Source organism: Uloborus diversus, chromosome 3 (genome assembly GCF_026930045.1).
Source record: "Uloborus diversus isolate 005 chromosome 3, Udiv.v.3.1, whole genome shotgun sequence".
In the NCBI taxonomy this organism is placed as follows: domain Eukaryota; kingdom Metazoa; phylum Arthropoda; class Arachnida; order Araneae; family Uloboridae; genus Uloborus; species Uloborus diversus.
The window spans coordinates 159,791,687-159,806,187 of record NC_072733.1 but is presented as its reverse complement, the minus strand read 5'-3'; the positions used below and the strand labels follow the sequence as shown (position 1 = coordinate 159,806,187).

General features: G+C 34.3%; 1 protein-coding gene across 1 annotated transcript in view; it reads right to left on the bottom strand.

The window, feature by feature from the left end:
- LOC129219014 (uncharacterized) overlaps nucleotides 1-14,501 on the bottom strand; it is a 42,766-nt gene that overhangs the window by 21,569 nt on the left and 6,696 nt on the right. Inside the window, exons 2-3 of the mRNA XM_054853333.1 lie at nucleotides 2,026-2,087; nucleotides 710-1,516 (exon numbers count right to left, since the gene is read on the bottom strand). Coding sequence (XP_054709308.1) covers nucleotides 710-1,506 — 797 coding nt within the window. The 5' untranslated portion in view covers nucleotides 1,507-1,516; nucleotides 2,026-2,087. The remainder of the gene's footprint in view (nucleotides 1-709; nucleotides 1,517-2,025; nucleotides 2,088-14,501) is intronic.

Sequence of the window (14,501 nt, the reverse complement as noted above, 5' to 3'; positions counted from 1 at the left end):
CATGTAAACAATTTAAGTTATTTGCTATTTCATTTTTGATATGTATTTATTGCCAAACAAAACTGAGTTTTTCTTGCTTCTTGGGTCATAACCGACTTTCTAAAATAGTTTTTAATGGCTTTTAGTTCAATGAAAGAGCTTTCACCACTTGCAATACAGACACTGGAGGATTTAAAATTTTTTTAAATCTATCCATCAGTTAGGGAAAACATCCTTCAAGTTGCTTTCATGACCGAGCCTATCCTTAAAACCCGAACAAGCAAATTTAAGTAAGAATATCGTCGCCTTAGAGCAACAGTAAGATATCTTAGTGTTATTCCTGGAATTAGATGTCTTAGTGTTACTCTGAGGCGATGATACGTGCATATATTACAAAAAAGGAAAATTATTTTGACACATTTTCGAACAAAAACTGAAGAAAGAATTTATAATTCAGAAAACATTGAACATAGGTCTTTTTGCCATACTCTGAATTCTACTGATCTGGACGGTTGCCTGCCCTTTCACATGCCTTTGGTTTTTAAAATAATTTCTTATAACGATGTGACATAGTAAGTACACAAATTGTATTGATTCAATTAACTTCATTAGTTAAACAACTTCTGAATTTTTCAAAAGAGATGCTGGCAGACATACATTATAATTACTGTACATTTTAATCAACTAAAAATTTTTTTTCCAATAAATTTAACACAAGAAAAGAACATACCGTGTGATACCATTGTGAAAATCCGTATGATGGCACAAGTTTGAGCTGTCAGATGTTTCATCAGATGCTATTTTATCGGTTACAAAGTCTTTGCAATCGTAACTATGACATTCTGGATTTCTTTCATGGGAGCAACGCTTACGTTTACCACAAGCAGCAGTAGCAAAACTTCGGCAAATGTTTTCCATTTCAACTGACAGCTGTGATGCAGTAAGTTTTGAAAACTTGTTACATTTGGAAGATATTTTGGAAAGTTTCTGAGACCTAAAGTTACGAAAACGTTTTGTTTTTTGCGCTAATATCTGAAAGTCATGATCTACAATGGAGGGGGGATCAACTGACATCCTTTTGAATTTTCTTTTTCTGCGTGGAGTTCGACATGCGTGGAAATTTTCGTTTACAGAATCGGACTCTCCTATATTTGTAGCACAATGCCTCCAAGCTCTCAACTGGTAATTTTGTTGTGTGCTGATTTCATCAGAATCACTTTGATGATGCGAGCCATTAGTTGAAAAATCTCTTTGAAATTGTATTTTATTGTCTAAGCTAAAACTAGAACAAGAATCTTCGCTCAAAGCACTTGATTTTACAACAAAACTTGCTGTAGGATTAAAAACACATTTTGAAGGAGAAGTATGTTTCCAACTTCTAGTTTTCTCAGCACTTTCAGAAGACATAAGTAAGGAAAAAGAGTTATCTAATGCTGTATTAAAATCTTCAGTCAGCTCATCCATTCTTTTAATATAATGCGATACACAAACATGCAGTTTATTATCTTGTATTAATGGCTTTTCCATTAGAAGAATCCTAGTAAGAAAGACATGAATATAAGGTTTTAATTCTAAATAACAAAAGAAAAATGAATAAATTTAGCTATTAATGTTAAATTATAAAGATCAAGATCAGCAATCACCACTTGCCATATGGTGACTAAATATATTTAGTAGGCCTGGGCCTGGTCTGGCCAGGTCGGCGATCGCTGAGGGCTTTCAAACGATGAGAGAAAAAAATGCGCAGCAAAAAACGATTTTACAGTTCTTAAATTTCCTCAGTGGTGAATCTAGGGAGGCACCGGCTGTGAGGCTGCAGTCGCCCCCAGACCAGAACTACAGATGCTTTTTTTTTAACACCAGTAGTACAAACAGGGAAAATACATACAAAAAGAGAATTCAACACTGAATTTCTTTATTTGCTTTTAAACTACTGCCCTTATTTAAATAAATAAATACAGTGTTATTTTACATCCTAACTAGTATTGAGGGAGACTAACTCATTCCTCCATAATCTCTTAATAGAACAATAATGGTTAGGATTACCTATAGATATTTTCCGGGGAGCTGATTTGTCTGATGCATCATTTGTTTTCGTTAAAACTGGTCTAAAAAAAAGAAGTAAAGGATTTCACATGGCTGGTAACAGAATCAGAGAGAGCTTTTTAACGTAAATGATAAAATGGATGTTAAATAAAACTAAATGCAATGTGATTGAAAACTTTATTAGCGCAGCTGTTAAAATTAATAGGTATAAAGATAATTCTTTTTTTTTTTTGTGAAGTGGACGACAGCCAACAGCCTCACACTTCCAGGGGCCTCGCATCCCCCTTCGTTCTGATTTTTTCTCCAATCAAAGTTTGTTTCTAAGAAAAAAATTATTCAATCATTCCCGAATTATTTTTAAAATAAGAATAAAGTCCCTCCTAAAATTTTAGACCGCAAATGTTTTGTACCCTTCTTTCCTCTTTCTCTCTTGTTGGAGAAACGTGCTTGCCACAACTAACTTATTGTTCTCACTCTTAATTGCTTCGAGACAAATTATCTGGTAGGTCCCTAATAATACTACTGATGAACTAGGCGGTCTGGATCAGTGATGTATAAAAAGAGGAAACCTTCAGAGTGTTAAAAATAAAAAAGAATGAATGAGTAAAACAAATCTTTTTTTTTTTAATTTTAGGAAGGAGGTGGTAGAATTTAAAGAGAAATCAGTCTTCAAGGGAAAGGGACAAGAACAAAGAGTACATACTCAATGCATTTCATTGAAAAAAAAAACAAAACAACAAAAATACTTGACCATCTGCACAATTACATTGTTTCTAAAAATCCAGAGCTAGAGCAGTTGACCCCCTCCCCAATTCTCCAAATGAAGAGATTGATTCATTGAAACACATTGCAAGCCATAGTTTTAAAAAATGAAAAGATAAATAAACATTATAGCTTCGTATGAGCCACCGATATATTTATATTTCTGTTTTTTTTTCTACCAGGAAAGCATCACGAAAATCACCGGAGTTCAAGAAAATACATGGGCTACTGAACTATGTTTCAAATACTATTAAAACACTTTTTTCACATGGCTTTAATTTTTGCGAGTCCGCTGTAATCGCAAACGTTTAAGCCTCAGGAAGTATTCTTTGCCGCATATTTTTTAAACTTTCGGTTCTGTTTATGTAAAATTCATGAAATTTGCATCTCACAAAATCACTGATATCTTAATTTTTGCGAAAATAAGTGCTTTTACAGTAGAAGAAAAGTTAAAATTGAGAGAAAAAGCTACTTAAAACACTGGTAAAAAGTCGTATCAGTGGTTCTAAGTGGTCGATAGTGAAAAACAATGCTTTATAAAGGTATTCAAGAGACATGGTATTTAATTAAAATTGAAAAAATGACCTAAGGCAACGTTTCTTAATTTCTTTGATCTATGGAACCCTTTTAAATGCTCACTTTTTTCGTGGAACCCTTAGTTTTTCATCCATAGTTTGCAGTGGTGTAGCCAAGGTTCTGTTTGCAAGGGAGCCCAGGTTCTAATCTCAGACTATCATATTTTAACTATTTATCGTTAAATTGATAATTGAATATAGACTTAATTATATATCATGGTAATTATTACTAACAACTAATTATTATTCATTTATTATTATAAAACACCAAAACACTCCTATTTGCTTAGGCGGCTGGTGCCCCCAAAAAAAGGGGTGAGGGGTCAAAGGAGGGGGGCAGGTTTGGTTGGAGACACACCCTTAAAGCCAAATTTTTCCTTCAAAAATTGGGCAATTGAATTTTTACGTAATTTTAAATGAATTGACCTTCTTCCAAAAATTCGAGAAATGGACTCAAAAAGCAGGTTCAGATGGCTGCAGAAGATTCCCTCTTACCCCCAAAGTAAAAGTTCCACTTTAATTTTTATGAAATAATAACATGAAAAAAGCATAAAACAAGCACTTATTAAGTCCGTTCTTTCTCTAAACATGTGAATACTTCATCACTATCATTTTACATTGGCCCCTTATTATTATTAGTTTTGTACTTAGAAAAGTGGAGGGGCAAAGTCCCTTTACAAGAGAAAGTGAGAGGGCACTTGCCCGCCCCCCCCCCCCCCTCGCATGAGCCGCCAACACCTATTTGTGATTCTGAGTGTTTTTAAAAGACCTCAGAATTTATACATCAGTTATATGATAAAATTTTGTCTTAGTTAAGAAAAGAAATACCGATGTCTTTTACCTACAATAGTGTTAATATTTCACTAAAATTTACAAAGAAAAAGTTTTTAAAACTTTAAAACTAAAAGGTCTTATTTAACAAAATGTCTTATTTTGCAACAATTTTTAAAGTTATTTATAAATCAGAGACTTTGATGTCACTGTATGCTATATTGACTTAAATTGGTTCTCACTCGTTAAATGTTAAAATTGGGCTTTCAACTGTTGTCATAGATACTGGGAGAGTGGCTAGTATTAATGACAGAACATTTGAAATTTATGTCAAAAATCGTAATTTTAGGCAATGATGCAGGAAAGAGAATATAGGTTATTTGATTTATTAGTGTGTGATAAGTTTTTCAACATTGAAGTCACTTTTAAACTATCGTTGGGAATACTAGGGGATCAGTAGCTTCTTCCGGAATTTTTTCGAAATTGCAGTGTTTAAAACTGGGAAAGAGGTGCTTTATGACTGATCTTGGAAAAATTTCGAAGTTGAATCTGAAAGGTGACAAATAAAATTATTCCTATTAGTGGCTAACCTTGATTGGTAATAAAGCTCAGATTAGTATTCGAAAGCAAAAGTAAATTAATTTTTAATTTTGGGAAAGCGTTTTTTTTTTCAATTTTTTAAGTGAAAAATTTGAAATATGTGGAATGAAAAATGCAAGTCTCTCATGGAACCCCTGAGAAAGCTTTGATGAACCCTGGGGTTCTGCGGACCACGATTTAAGAAACCCTGACCTAAGGTATCGCTGCAAAATACTATCTCTGTTTAAACTAAACTGTAAAAAGATTTTGCTCGGTCCGCAGACGTTTTTATGTAAACAAATATATTAGGGAAAAGTTAAATTTTCATTATATAAAACTAATACAGTCAGATGATTTTCGGAGGAAAAAACTGGGGGAAGGCTTCCCAACAATTTATTTTTAAAAAATTAATAAAGTTAAGGATTTAGTTAATCCCTACCTTCTACGTCACCAGAGGTACCTTACAATTTTTTTTTCTTAATATATAATACACCATCCCTTTGTACATATTCAACAGTGTTAAAATTAACAAATTATGGGATGACGTATGTGAAAATAGTATACCTTACAAATGCGAGGACTTCAATTTTGGAAATACTAATGCGAACCTTATTTAGGAATTTAATTTCGAAAATCATCCAGGGGAAAATCCCAATCCCCATCCATTTTCCATCCCAATCCTTCTAACGTCATCAAATGCAACAACAACCTAATGTAACGGGGTCCCCATTGTAAACGGGATTGGATTGCTAGGGATGGCCTGCATCTGAGCTCTACAGGGGTCAAAATGGTTAGTGGATTAATTTTAAGGGCTTCGGAGTCAAAAAACTAAGTTGGAATGGGGGGCATGGTTCAAGCATCAGGTATCGTGAGAATGAAATTTTTTTGGGTATTGCTAGAAATGGAAATAAAGTGACGAACAAGAGTAGTAATGTTAACAATTGTAATTTAGGAAATTTCAGGGTGTTAAATAAAAGCAACTTAGGCATGCTTAAAGTTTTCTATACCAATGCTCGCAGTATTAGGAACAAGATGGATGAATTGAAAAGCATAGTTATGGATGAGAAGTTGGATGTTATTGGAATTACAGAGACATGGGCTACCGAATCTGATGCAGAGTTATTACATATTGCTGGGTATAATTTGTTCAGACAGGATAGAGTAGGTAAAAGAAGTGGTGGGGTTTTATCATATGTTACAGACAATTTTATTTGCAATGAATTGGTCATAAATGATAAGCCTACTGATATTGATATGGTTTGGCTGGAGTTGATGAGCAGTAAGGGCAAAAAGCTACGCTTTGGAAACATTTATAGGCCACCTAATTCAAACCAGGGACAAGATGAACAGATGTACCGTATTATTAGTGACATATCCAGTAAGGGATCCGTTATCATAATGGGGGATTTCAATTTTCCGGGTATTGATTGGAATAATTTTTATCCTGGTAATGGCAAAGAAGAGGAATTTTTAAAAGTAATTGGTGACTGTTTCTTAGATCAAGTTGTAACTCAGGGAACTCGAGAGGAGGCCATTTTGGATCTAGTTTTTTGTGACATAGGTAGTTTTGTTCAGGGGTTGAGTGTAGGGGAGCATATTGGAGATAGTGATCATAACAGCATTAGGTTCCGGGTTAAATTTGAAGTGTGCAAAGATGATAATTTTAGGTTTGTGCCCAATTTCAGAAACACTGATTTTGTTGCACTTAGGCAGAGCTTGAAAGAGGTTTTTTCGTCAGGGTTGGAAAATAGCGACGTAGATCAGCAGTGGACGGAATTTAAGGATAAACTTGCTAAAACCGTTGGGGACTATGTTCCATTTAGGAGAAAAGGTGTTAGTACCAAAATTTGGCCCATGTGGTTCTCCAGGGAGACTAAAGAAGCTCTTAATTATAAGCAAGCCACTTTTCGTAAGTTTAAAGAAACTGGTCAGAGTGCGGAGAGGCTCCAGTATGGTAAGGCAAGGCGAAATTTTAAGTATTTGGTACGGATTCAGAAAAGGGAATTGGAGCAAAGGCTGGCAGATGACATTGATGGGAACCCTAAGAGGTTTTTTGCTTACGCTAATTCTGGGAAAGCTCGAAACAGTCAAATTGGGCCTTTGGTTGATGAGCATGGAAATTTAATCCAAAACGATAGGGATATTGCAAATGTTCTAAATAACTTTTTTTCCAGTGTGTTTAACGATAACTGTATCTCAACAGTTGACACTAACAAGACACAAGCTATTATACAGCTTGAGGATTTTGTATTTTCCAGGGAGGAGGTTTTATTTCATTTGAAAAAGATTAAAGCAACTAAAGCTCCGGGACCAGATAATATTTATCCAAAAATTTTAGTTGAATGTGCAGAGGAATTAGTGGATGTTATTTTGAATATTTTCAATGCTTCTTATAACTCGGGGACGGTGCCAGAGGACTGGAAGCTGGCTAACATAACGCCACTCTTCAAGAAGGGGTCTAAAGGTATTGCTGGGAATTATAGACCTGTAAGTTTGACTTCGGTGATTTGTAAGATTTTTGAAACTTTGATCAAAATTAAGATCATGATGTTCTTAGAGACTAATAGTCTGTTGACTAGTTTGCAGTATGGTTTCAGGAAAGGTAAATCCTGTACTACTAATGTATTGCATTTCTATGACAAGGTTACCTCAGCTTTAGATAACAAAAAATGTGTGGATGTTGTTTATATTGATTTTCAAAAAGCTTTTGACAAGGTACCGCATGTTGCTCTTCTCAGCAAGTTAGCTGACATTGGAATAGGAGGAAAAACTTTACTTTGGGTTAGAAATTGGCTTACTGGTAGGAAGCAAAGAGGAGTTGTGAGAGGAAATTATTCTAATTGGAGTGATGTTTTAAGTGGGGTTCCTCAGGGATCAGTTTTAGGGCCTCTTTTGTTTATTATATTTATGAATAACATCAATGAAAATATTTCTGGAAGCATGAATTGTTTTGCTGACGATGTAAAAGTTATGGGGATTGTCGAAAACGAAGAATAAGTAAAACAGCTGCAAGAGGATTTAGATCATATTACTAAGTGGGCAGATAAATGGGGTATGGCAGTTAATGTAGGGAAATGTCAAGTGCTACACTTAGGTCATGGAAATAAGCGTATGAGATATCGTTTACAGGGTTCAATCATAAATCAGGCAGAAAATGTTATGGATCTGGGTGTCTTTATAAATCAGGACTTCAAGTTTAGTCAACAGTGCAGTATTGCTAGTAACAAAGCCAACAAAATGCTTGGGTTCATCAATAGATCTATTTCAAACAAATCTAAGAAAGTTCTTCTGCCTTTATATAGGAGTTTAGTAAGACCTCATTTGGAGTATGCTGTTCAGTTTTGGTCGCCTTATCTGAAGAAAGATATTTTTGTATTGGAAAGGGTTCAAAGAAGGGTAACTAAATTAGTAAGGGGACTCTCAGATTTAGATTATGATACCAGACTTAATAGGCTTAACATGTATAGCCTGGAGCAAAGGAGAGTCAGAGGGGACATGATTCAGTTATTTAAATTTATCAAAATGAAAGATGTAAACGGATTAAATTTTTGTGGGGAAAGCAGGACAAGGGGTCATTGTTTTAAGCTATTTAAATCTCAGGCTAACTTAGAAATCAGGAAAAACTACTACTTTAGCAGAGTCGTGGGCACTTGGAATAGCTTACCGGAAGAGGCGGTAATGAGCAAGGGAGTGGATAGCTTTAAGAGGGCCATTGATCTTCATTGGGGACTAATTAATTGACTAGGACCAGCCTAGCTGGGCCCAGAGCCTGTTGCTGGTCGTCACATTTGTATTTGTATTTGTAACCCTACAATTGCGTTTTTGGGACTTAATTTACGAAATATTTCTGAGGGGGGAACAACAACAACCATTCTCCTATTGTCAAAGACAGCCTAAAATTGCATCTTTTAAACTCAGAATTTTATTTTAGAAATATTGCCGATATTGAGTTCCTGAAACTATCTTTTCTCTAACGATTTCAAAAATGACCTACAATCTTTCATTTGAGGCTTTTTTTTTTTTTTTTTCAAAAAAAATTTCGTGGGATAGCCCTCAAACTTTTCTTCTCCCAACACTTATTTAAAATTGCCCAAAATTCAGATTGCCCAAAATTTTTTTATAAATATGCATTTTAATTTCAAAAAGTTGCCTAGGAAGAAGACTCGAAACCTATCACTTTTCCTACCATTACGAAAAATGTCCCACACTCATGTTTTTATGACTGCAATTGAAAATTTTACCCCAGGAGAGGGCCGCCCTCCCTGAAACATCACCAATGATCGTCTAAAATTACGATTTTTTAGCTATAATTTCGAAAAATTTCTGGGAAAGAAAAAGGATTCCCGGACATCCTGTTTGAGAGTGAATATTCCATTTGTAGATTTCGGCCTATGTTCCTATTTCTAAGTCTCTTTCTTGGCATATATAAAGCTATTCCGCTAACTAGTGTGTTTATATTTCACTAATGCCCCTCCCCTCCCCAACTAGAATGTAGGCCTGTTTCTCTCTCTCTACACAATGTATGTATTGTGTATGCACGACTGGAAAAAAATGAGTCGCAGCCAAACTCAACCTTAACAGTTTTTAAACCTCTAAACGTTTGACGGCTGAAATAGGACCCCAAGTAAAATTTTACTTTTTACGTTTACAATGATTTTCCAATAAGAGACTCTTCGTTCTGCTTTTATTTTCTTTTGCAGTTCTGTGTACTGTGAATGTCTTGTAAATGTGTAAATTATGTTTATTGTAAATATTCTTCCAGAGTTTTAAGGCAACAAACTCAAATGGATAGTTTTAGAAAAAAAAAATCAAAAATTTCTTTGTTAAAAATAGAACTCAAATCCTATCTTAATCCTGATTAAATACCGAATATAGTTAGTCTCATCATGAATTTGCAAATATTACTGATTGTACTGGATTACTACGAAATAGTGCAAAGTTTGGGGGGGAGGGCATCCTTAAAGATCGCCAGGAATGCTAGATGCCATAGATAAGCTATAGCTTCCCTTATAGATTAAAGATTGTCAAAACTTTGCTTTTAGTACCTCTATTTAAAGAAATTTCAGGGTTAGATCTCTCGAACTGTCCCCCATTATAGTCAAAATTGTTTTTTGAAGCTTCAATTTCAAAAAATCGTGTGGGGAGAGTCCTTGAACCCCATTTCTTCCTTAAATGTTTCAAAAACTAGCTTACAATAGCATTTTTAATACTTCAGCTCCGAAAAATTTAAGGAAGAGACAGAGAGGAGAGAGGCATCTTACAACTTTCACTCCCTTCAACATCACCAAAAATTGCCTAAAAACGTGCTACTAAAACTACAGCTTCGAAATGTTTTCAATAGCGCACCTTCAAACACATCCCCCCTCTCCTTTGCCAACATTATTTAAAATGGTCTAAAATTTCATTTTTAGGGCTTAAATTTTTCAAAATTTCTGGTGGAGATCCCGCGACTCCCTCCTACTAACATTATCGAAGACTGTCGAAAATTGCTTTAAATCTTTTATTTTGAAAAGTGTCCGAACCCCTAACGGTAAAGATTGCAAGAAATTACTTTTTAAAGACGTCAATCTCGGAAACTTTCCAGGACGATGAAGCCCTAGACCTTTACTCCCCTTAATATTGCAAAAAATTGTCTAAGTTTGTGATTTTAGAACCCTGATTTCAAAAAATTTTCGAAGAAATATTTCGAGAAATTTCCCCGAATCCCCTCCTTCTACCTTTAACATAGGGATCGTCGAAAATTTTGTTGTTATGACTGTACACTATTTTCGGTAGAGTGTCCTGAACTTCCAACAACATCAAAGGTCGTCTAAATTGTGATTTTGGAATCACCACGTCCCTAACCTTACCAAATATGGCCTAAAACTGCACTTTTAAAACTTCAATTACAAAAATTTCCAGAGAGGGACCCTCTAATCTTGTCTCTCTAATAAAGCGGTGACTAACCTTTTTATCCCCGACGGCCAGACCTCATATTAAAATGATTCTCCTTGGTCAAAACACATATAAAATTTCAAAATTTCTGACAATTTTTCAAACAACATGGGAAAATATGAAAATGGAAAGGAAATTCAAAATCAATTAGTTATCAAATACTCATGCTACTTTTATTAAGTGTATCTGTTTTTCAGAAACCAATTTTCTGAATATTTGGCTCCAAATTTGAACATTGTTATTAATTGTGCTTTTTGATTGGTAACATTGAACAAAAGAAAGACCTCAGGGATCAACTTCGCTGGTGGTATGTAACCCGCGGGTCGTAGATTGGGCACCACTGCTCTTTTATTTATTCACAAAAATGAAATGAAAGTTGCGTTTTTTAAACTTTATTTTCGTTAAATTTACGAGGGGAGCTCTGAACTTTTACCTCTAACATCATTGGAAAGCTTCTAAAACTTCATTTTAAGAACTTTGATTTTGAAAAACATCCACGAGAGAGGCCAGAATTCCCCTCTTCTTAATATTTATCAACTTAAATGTTTATTTTCACCCTTCAAATTTTTAGAACTGATGTGACTAACATTAAGATATTTGAAAATGTTGAGGATTTTTCATATTTTCCTTACATATATTTTTTTATATTTAAAAAAATTGTTTAAATATCACAGTTTGCACAGTTTAGCAGCTCCTGGGAAAGATGTGGTTGAATTTCTTTTTTTCTTCAAATGTTAGCTAAAACATAATTTCAACTTTTAAAATTTCAGCATAGATTTTTTTAAAAATATTCTTTAGTTTCTCGGAACATGGGCCCCTTAGTGGTGCAATTGCAGGGTCTGCGCGTAGTACGCAGAATCTCATAAGTGGAAAAGTTGAAAAAAGTTCTCTTTTCCAAAATCTAACAAATAAAATTTTAACCAACAACTATCCCCTCCCCCATCTCCTGCTTCTTTCTTTCCTTCCCTCTTTCTCTATTGTTATTGCTGCCAAAAGGCTAGGGTCTAAGAGTGTTCCACACAGGCGGTCAGTCTTTGTGATCAAGGTCGCCAAGTGAGTTTCTCCAAGTTCTTGTAGAATCAACGAGATTAGATAAGACAAGAACTGTTGAAATTGGGTACAGACGGCTGTGTCAAAAAAAAAAAAACTCAGACAAAAGAGAAATGCCAGGTGTAATAAAAATAGGAGCAATCAAGCTTCATGACTTGTTCCACTTGACTCAATGGATTCATCTAGATTACTATAGGGCTCCATCTCCTTTTGTTTAAACCCGTAAATAAAATTGAATGCACCTGGAAAACCTTTGGAAAGAGTCTTTATCACTGGATTGGCCAGGAAACTATTCCACAAGGAGTTTTTTACTCTACAATCGAAACTGCATTATAGTAAGATAGTTGAAGTACTGTACTTTACTTACATGCTAGCAAACTATAATTCTTATTATAACGCTTAAAAGAAAGATATATTGAAACAAAATATGTGGAAAGATGAAACAAAAAAGGTACGTTAATTTTCTACCAGGTAAGGCTTTGCTTTGAGCCTAAAAGAGTGTGATAAAAAAATCTTAGTCCTTCCAACAGTGGCTCACACACACAGAGGAGCTAAACACCTCTCAGAGACAACCCCCCCCCCTTACATAAGACCTAAACATGCCAGGGGTCTGGCTAAAGGAAATTTGGGTCTGTTAACGGACCCTTCACAAAAATCCGATCAACCAAAATGGACCTTTCACAAAATCCCGATCAACCAAAACGGACCCTTCACAAAACTCTGATAACAAAAACGGATCTTTCACAAATTGTTTACTGAAAGAGCAAATCTCAAATCAAAATAACGTATTTTTCCACAAATAAAAACGATAATTTTTGGAGCCTTTTTAAATATTAAATTAAAAGTAACAGCTTATACAAAATCTGCTAATTTTTCAAAAAAAAAATTGGCACTCTTGTAAGCAATAAATAACTACTACGCCAAATAAATGTAATGCTTGTTTGTTGCTTTGAAAGAAATTAACAGCTGAAAGTCAGTTTGGCTTATAATTTTGCTTTTTTGTTTTATGCAGAGATGTTGTTATAAACTTCTCTGAAAAAGCGTGGTAAGCAATTATCTCCCCCTCATGATTTAATAAACAATACCATACAGCGAAATAAACTTAGAACTGCAAATGATAGTAGGGGGGGGGGAATGTGATCGCTTCAGATAGTTACCAACTTCAAACTTATAGCCATTTAGCATTTGGGAGTGCGATGTTTAAATCTTATTTTGGGAGAAAGTTATACATGGGTTTGATTTTTCGGTGCTAAAAAGGATAATTAACTTCAAATACTCCTTTATTTACTGTTTTTTTTTTTAGATACCTACATTTTGAAAGATGCAATTTTTTTACATCCAATATGAGAATCATGTTTTTTTTTTCAAGCTAACTTTGCTTTATTAGGATGCAAATAAATGAAAAGTCTTTTTATTTTTGTAACAATGCTTATTTAAAGTTTTATAAAGCGAAATTCTATTTTCTTTTATGAGTAAAAAATTAAAATGGTTTAATGGAATCAATGGTTTAATTTTTTTTTTTTTTTGCTTCAACTGTGTCCACAGATATTAATGATATGTTAATCACAGGACTCTAAAATGCAATTTTAAAATAATTTTATCAAAAATATTTCTTTTACAAGCCGTTTTTATACTTTTAATGCCTTGACTTTCAGGATTGCGATCTCTTTGCATCTGCTATGGGAATCAGATTTTTCAAATTTTCGATGTTTAGTACGCTTTGTTAAGAGGTAAACAAATAAAATCTTTTTATATTTTTGTAAAAATCACAGAATTTTTAAGTTTTAAACGAAATTCTGTGCTTTTCAACAGTGTCTTGGGTCAAAAAGTTAAATGCTGAACCCCTGCCTGTTTTTTTTTTTACAGTTATTTTAAATACTATACAAATAAAATTTATAGTATAATTTAACATGATGTAGAATTGTAGATTGATATTGATACTTGAGGGGTGCCCAGCTCTCAGTGAGTGATGCACCCCCCTCACCCCTGAATACTAGAAAAACAATCAAGAATGATATTCTCTACAGAAAAAAGGGGAAACACTCAACTGTAAGTGTCAATGTTGCAGTTTGCTCCATCTCAAAATTCTGAAATTTCGTTTTTACCACAAAAATTTTTTTTTTGAAAAATTATTTGATATTTCTCAAAATTAATCGTTTTTTCATGAAATTATTTAATTTTCCACAAAAAACGGACTTTGTGAAAAATCCTGGACAGACCCCTGCATGCAGAATTTTATATTTGTTTTCCAAAAATTTTCCCAGAGAAGGGAGGATCTCCAAAAATTGGGAATATTTTATACTCCACTGAAAAGGAGCCCTGCATTCCAATCCTTATCTCCCACCCTTCCAGCTTATAAGGTCAATCAAAGAGAAAAGATTTAATTCAGAAACTGATAAAAACTCGCCTTTAATAGATTTTATGAAAATAGTATGAATTTTCTGATAAAGGGTGAAGTCAAACAAAACTTCAAACACATGTTTCTATTTAATTTTAGTTTTATTACATCACAAGTTCAAAAGGAAAAAAGTTTTTTAAACAATAATTTTCTTTCATTTTCTGGGGAGGGCCCCCAGCCCCCCTCCCCCCCCCACACAGCCCCTTTCCAGTACCTGGCGAGCCACCCCAGAAGGAGCCAGTATGGGCCTGACTCCACTTGTGTTATCTTTAGGGATATAAAATTATGGGAAGTTTTGGGACAATGGAAAAAAAAACTAGTATTTTCCAGATTTTTTAAGGAAAAACTGATTTTCTTTTTCAATGGGAGCGGGGTTAATGGTTATATTCTCGACACAACCGTACCTT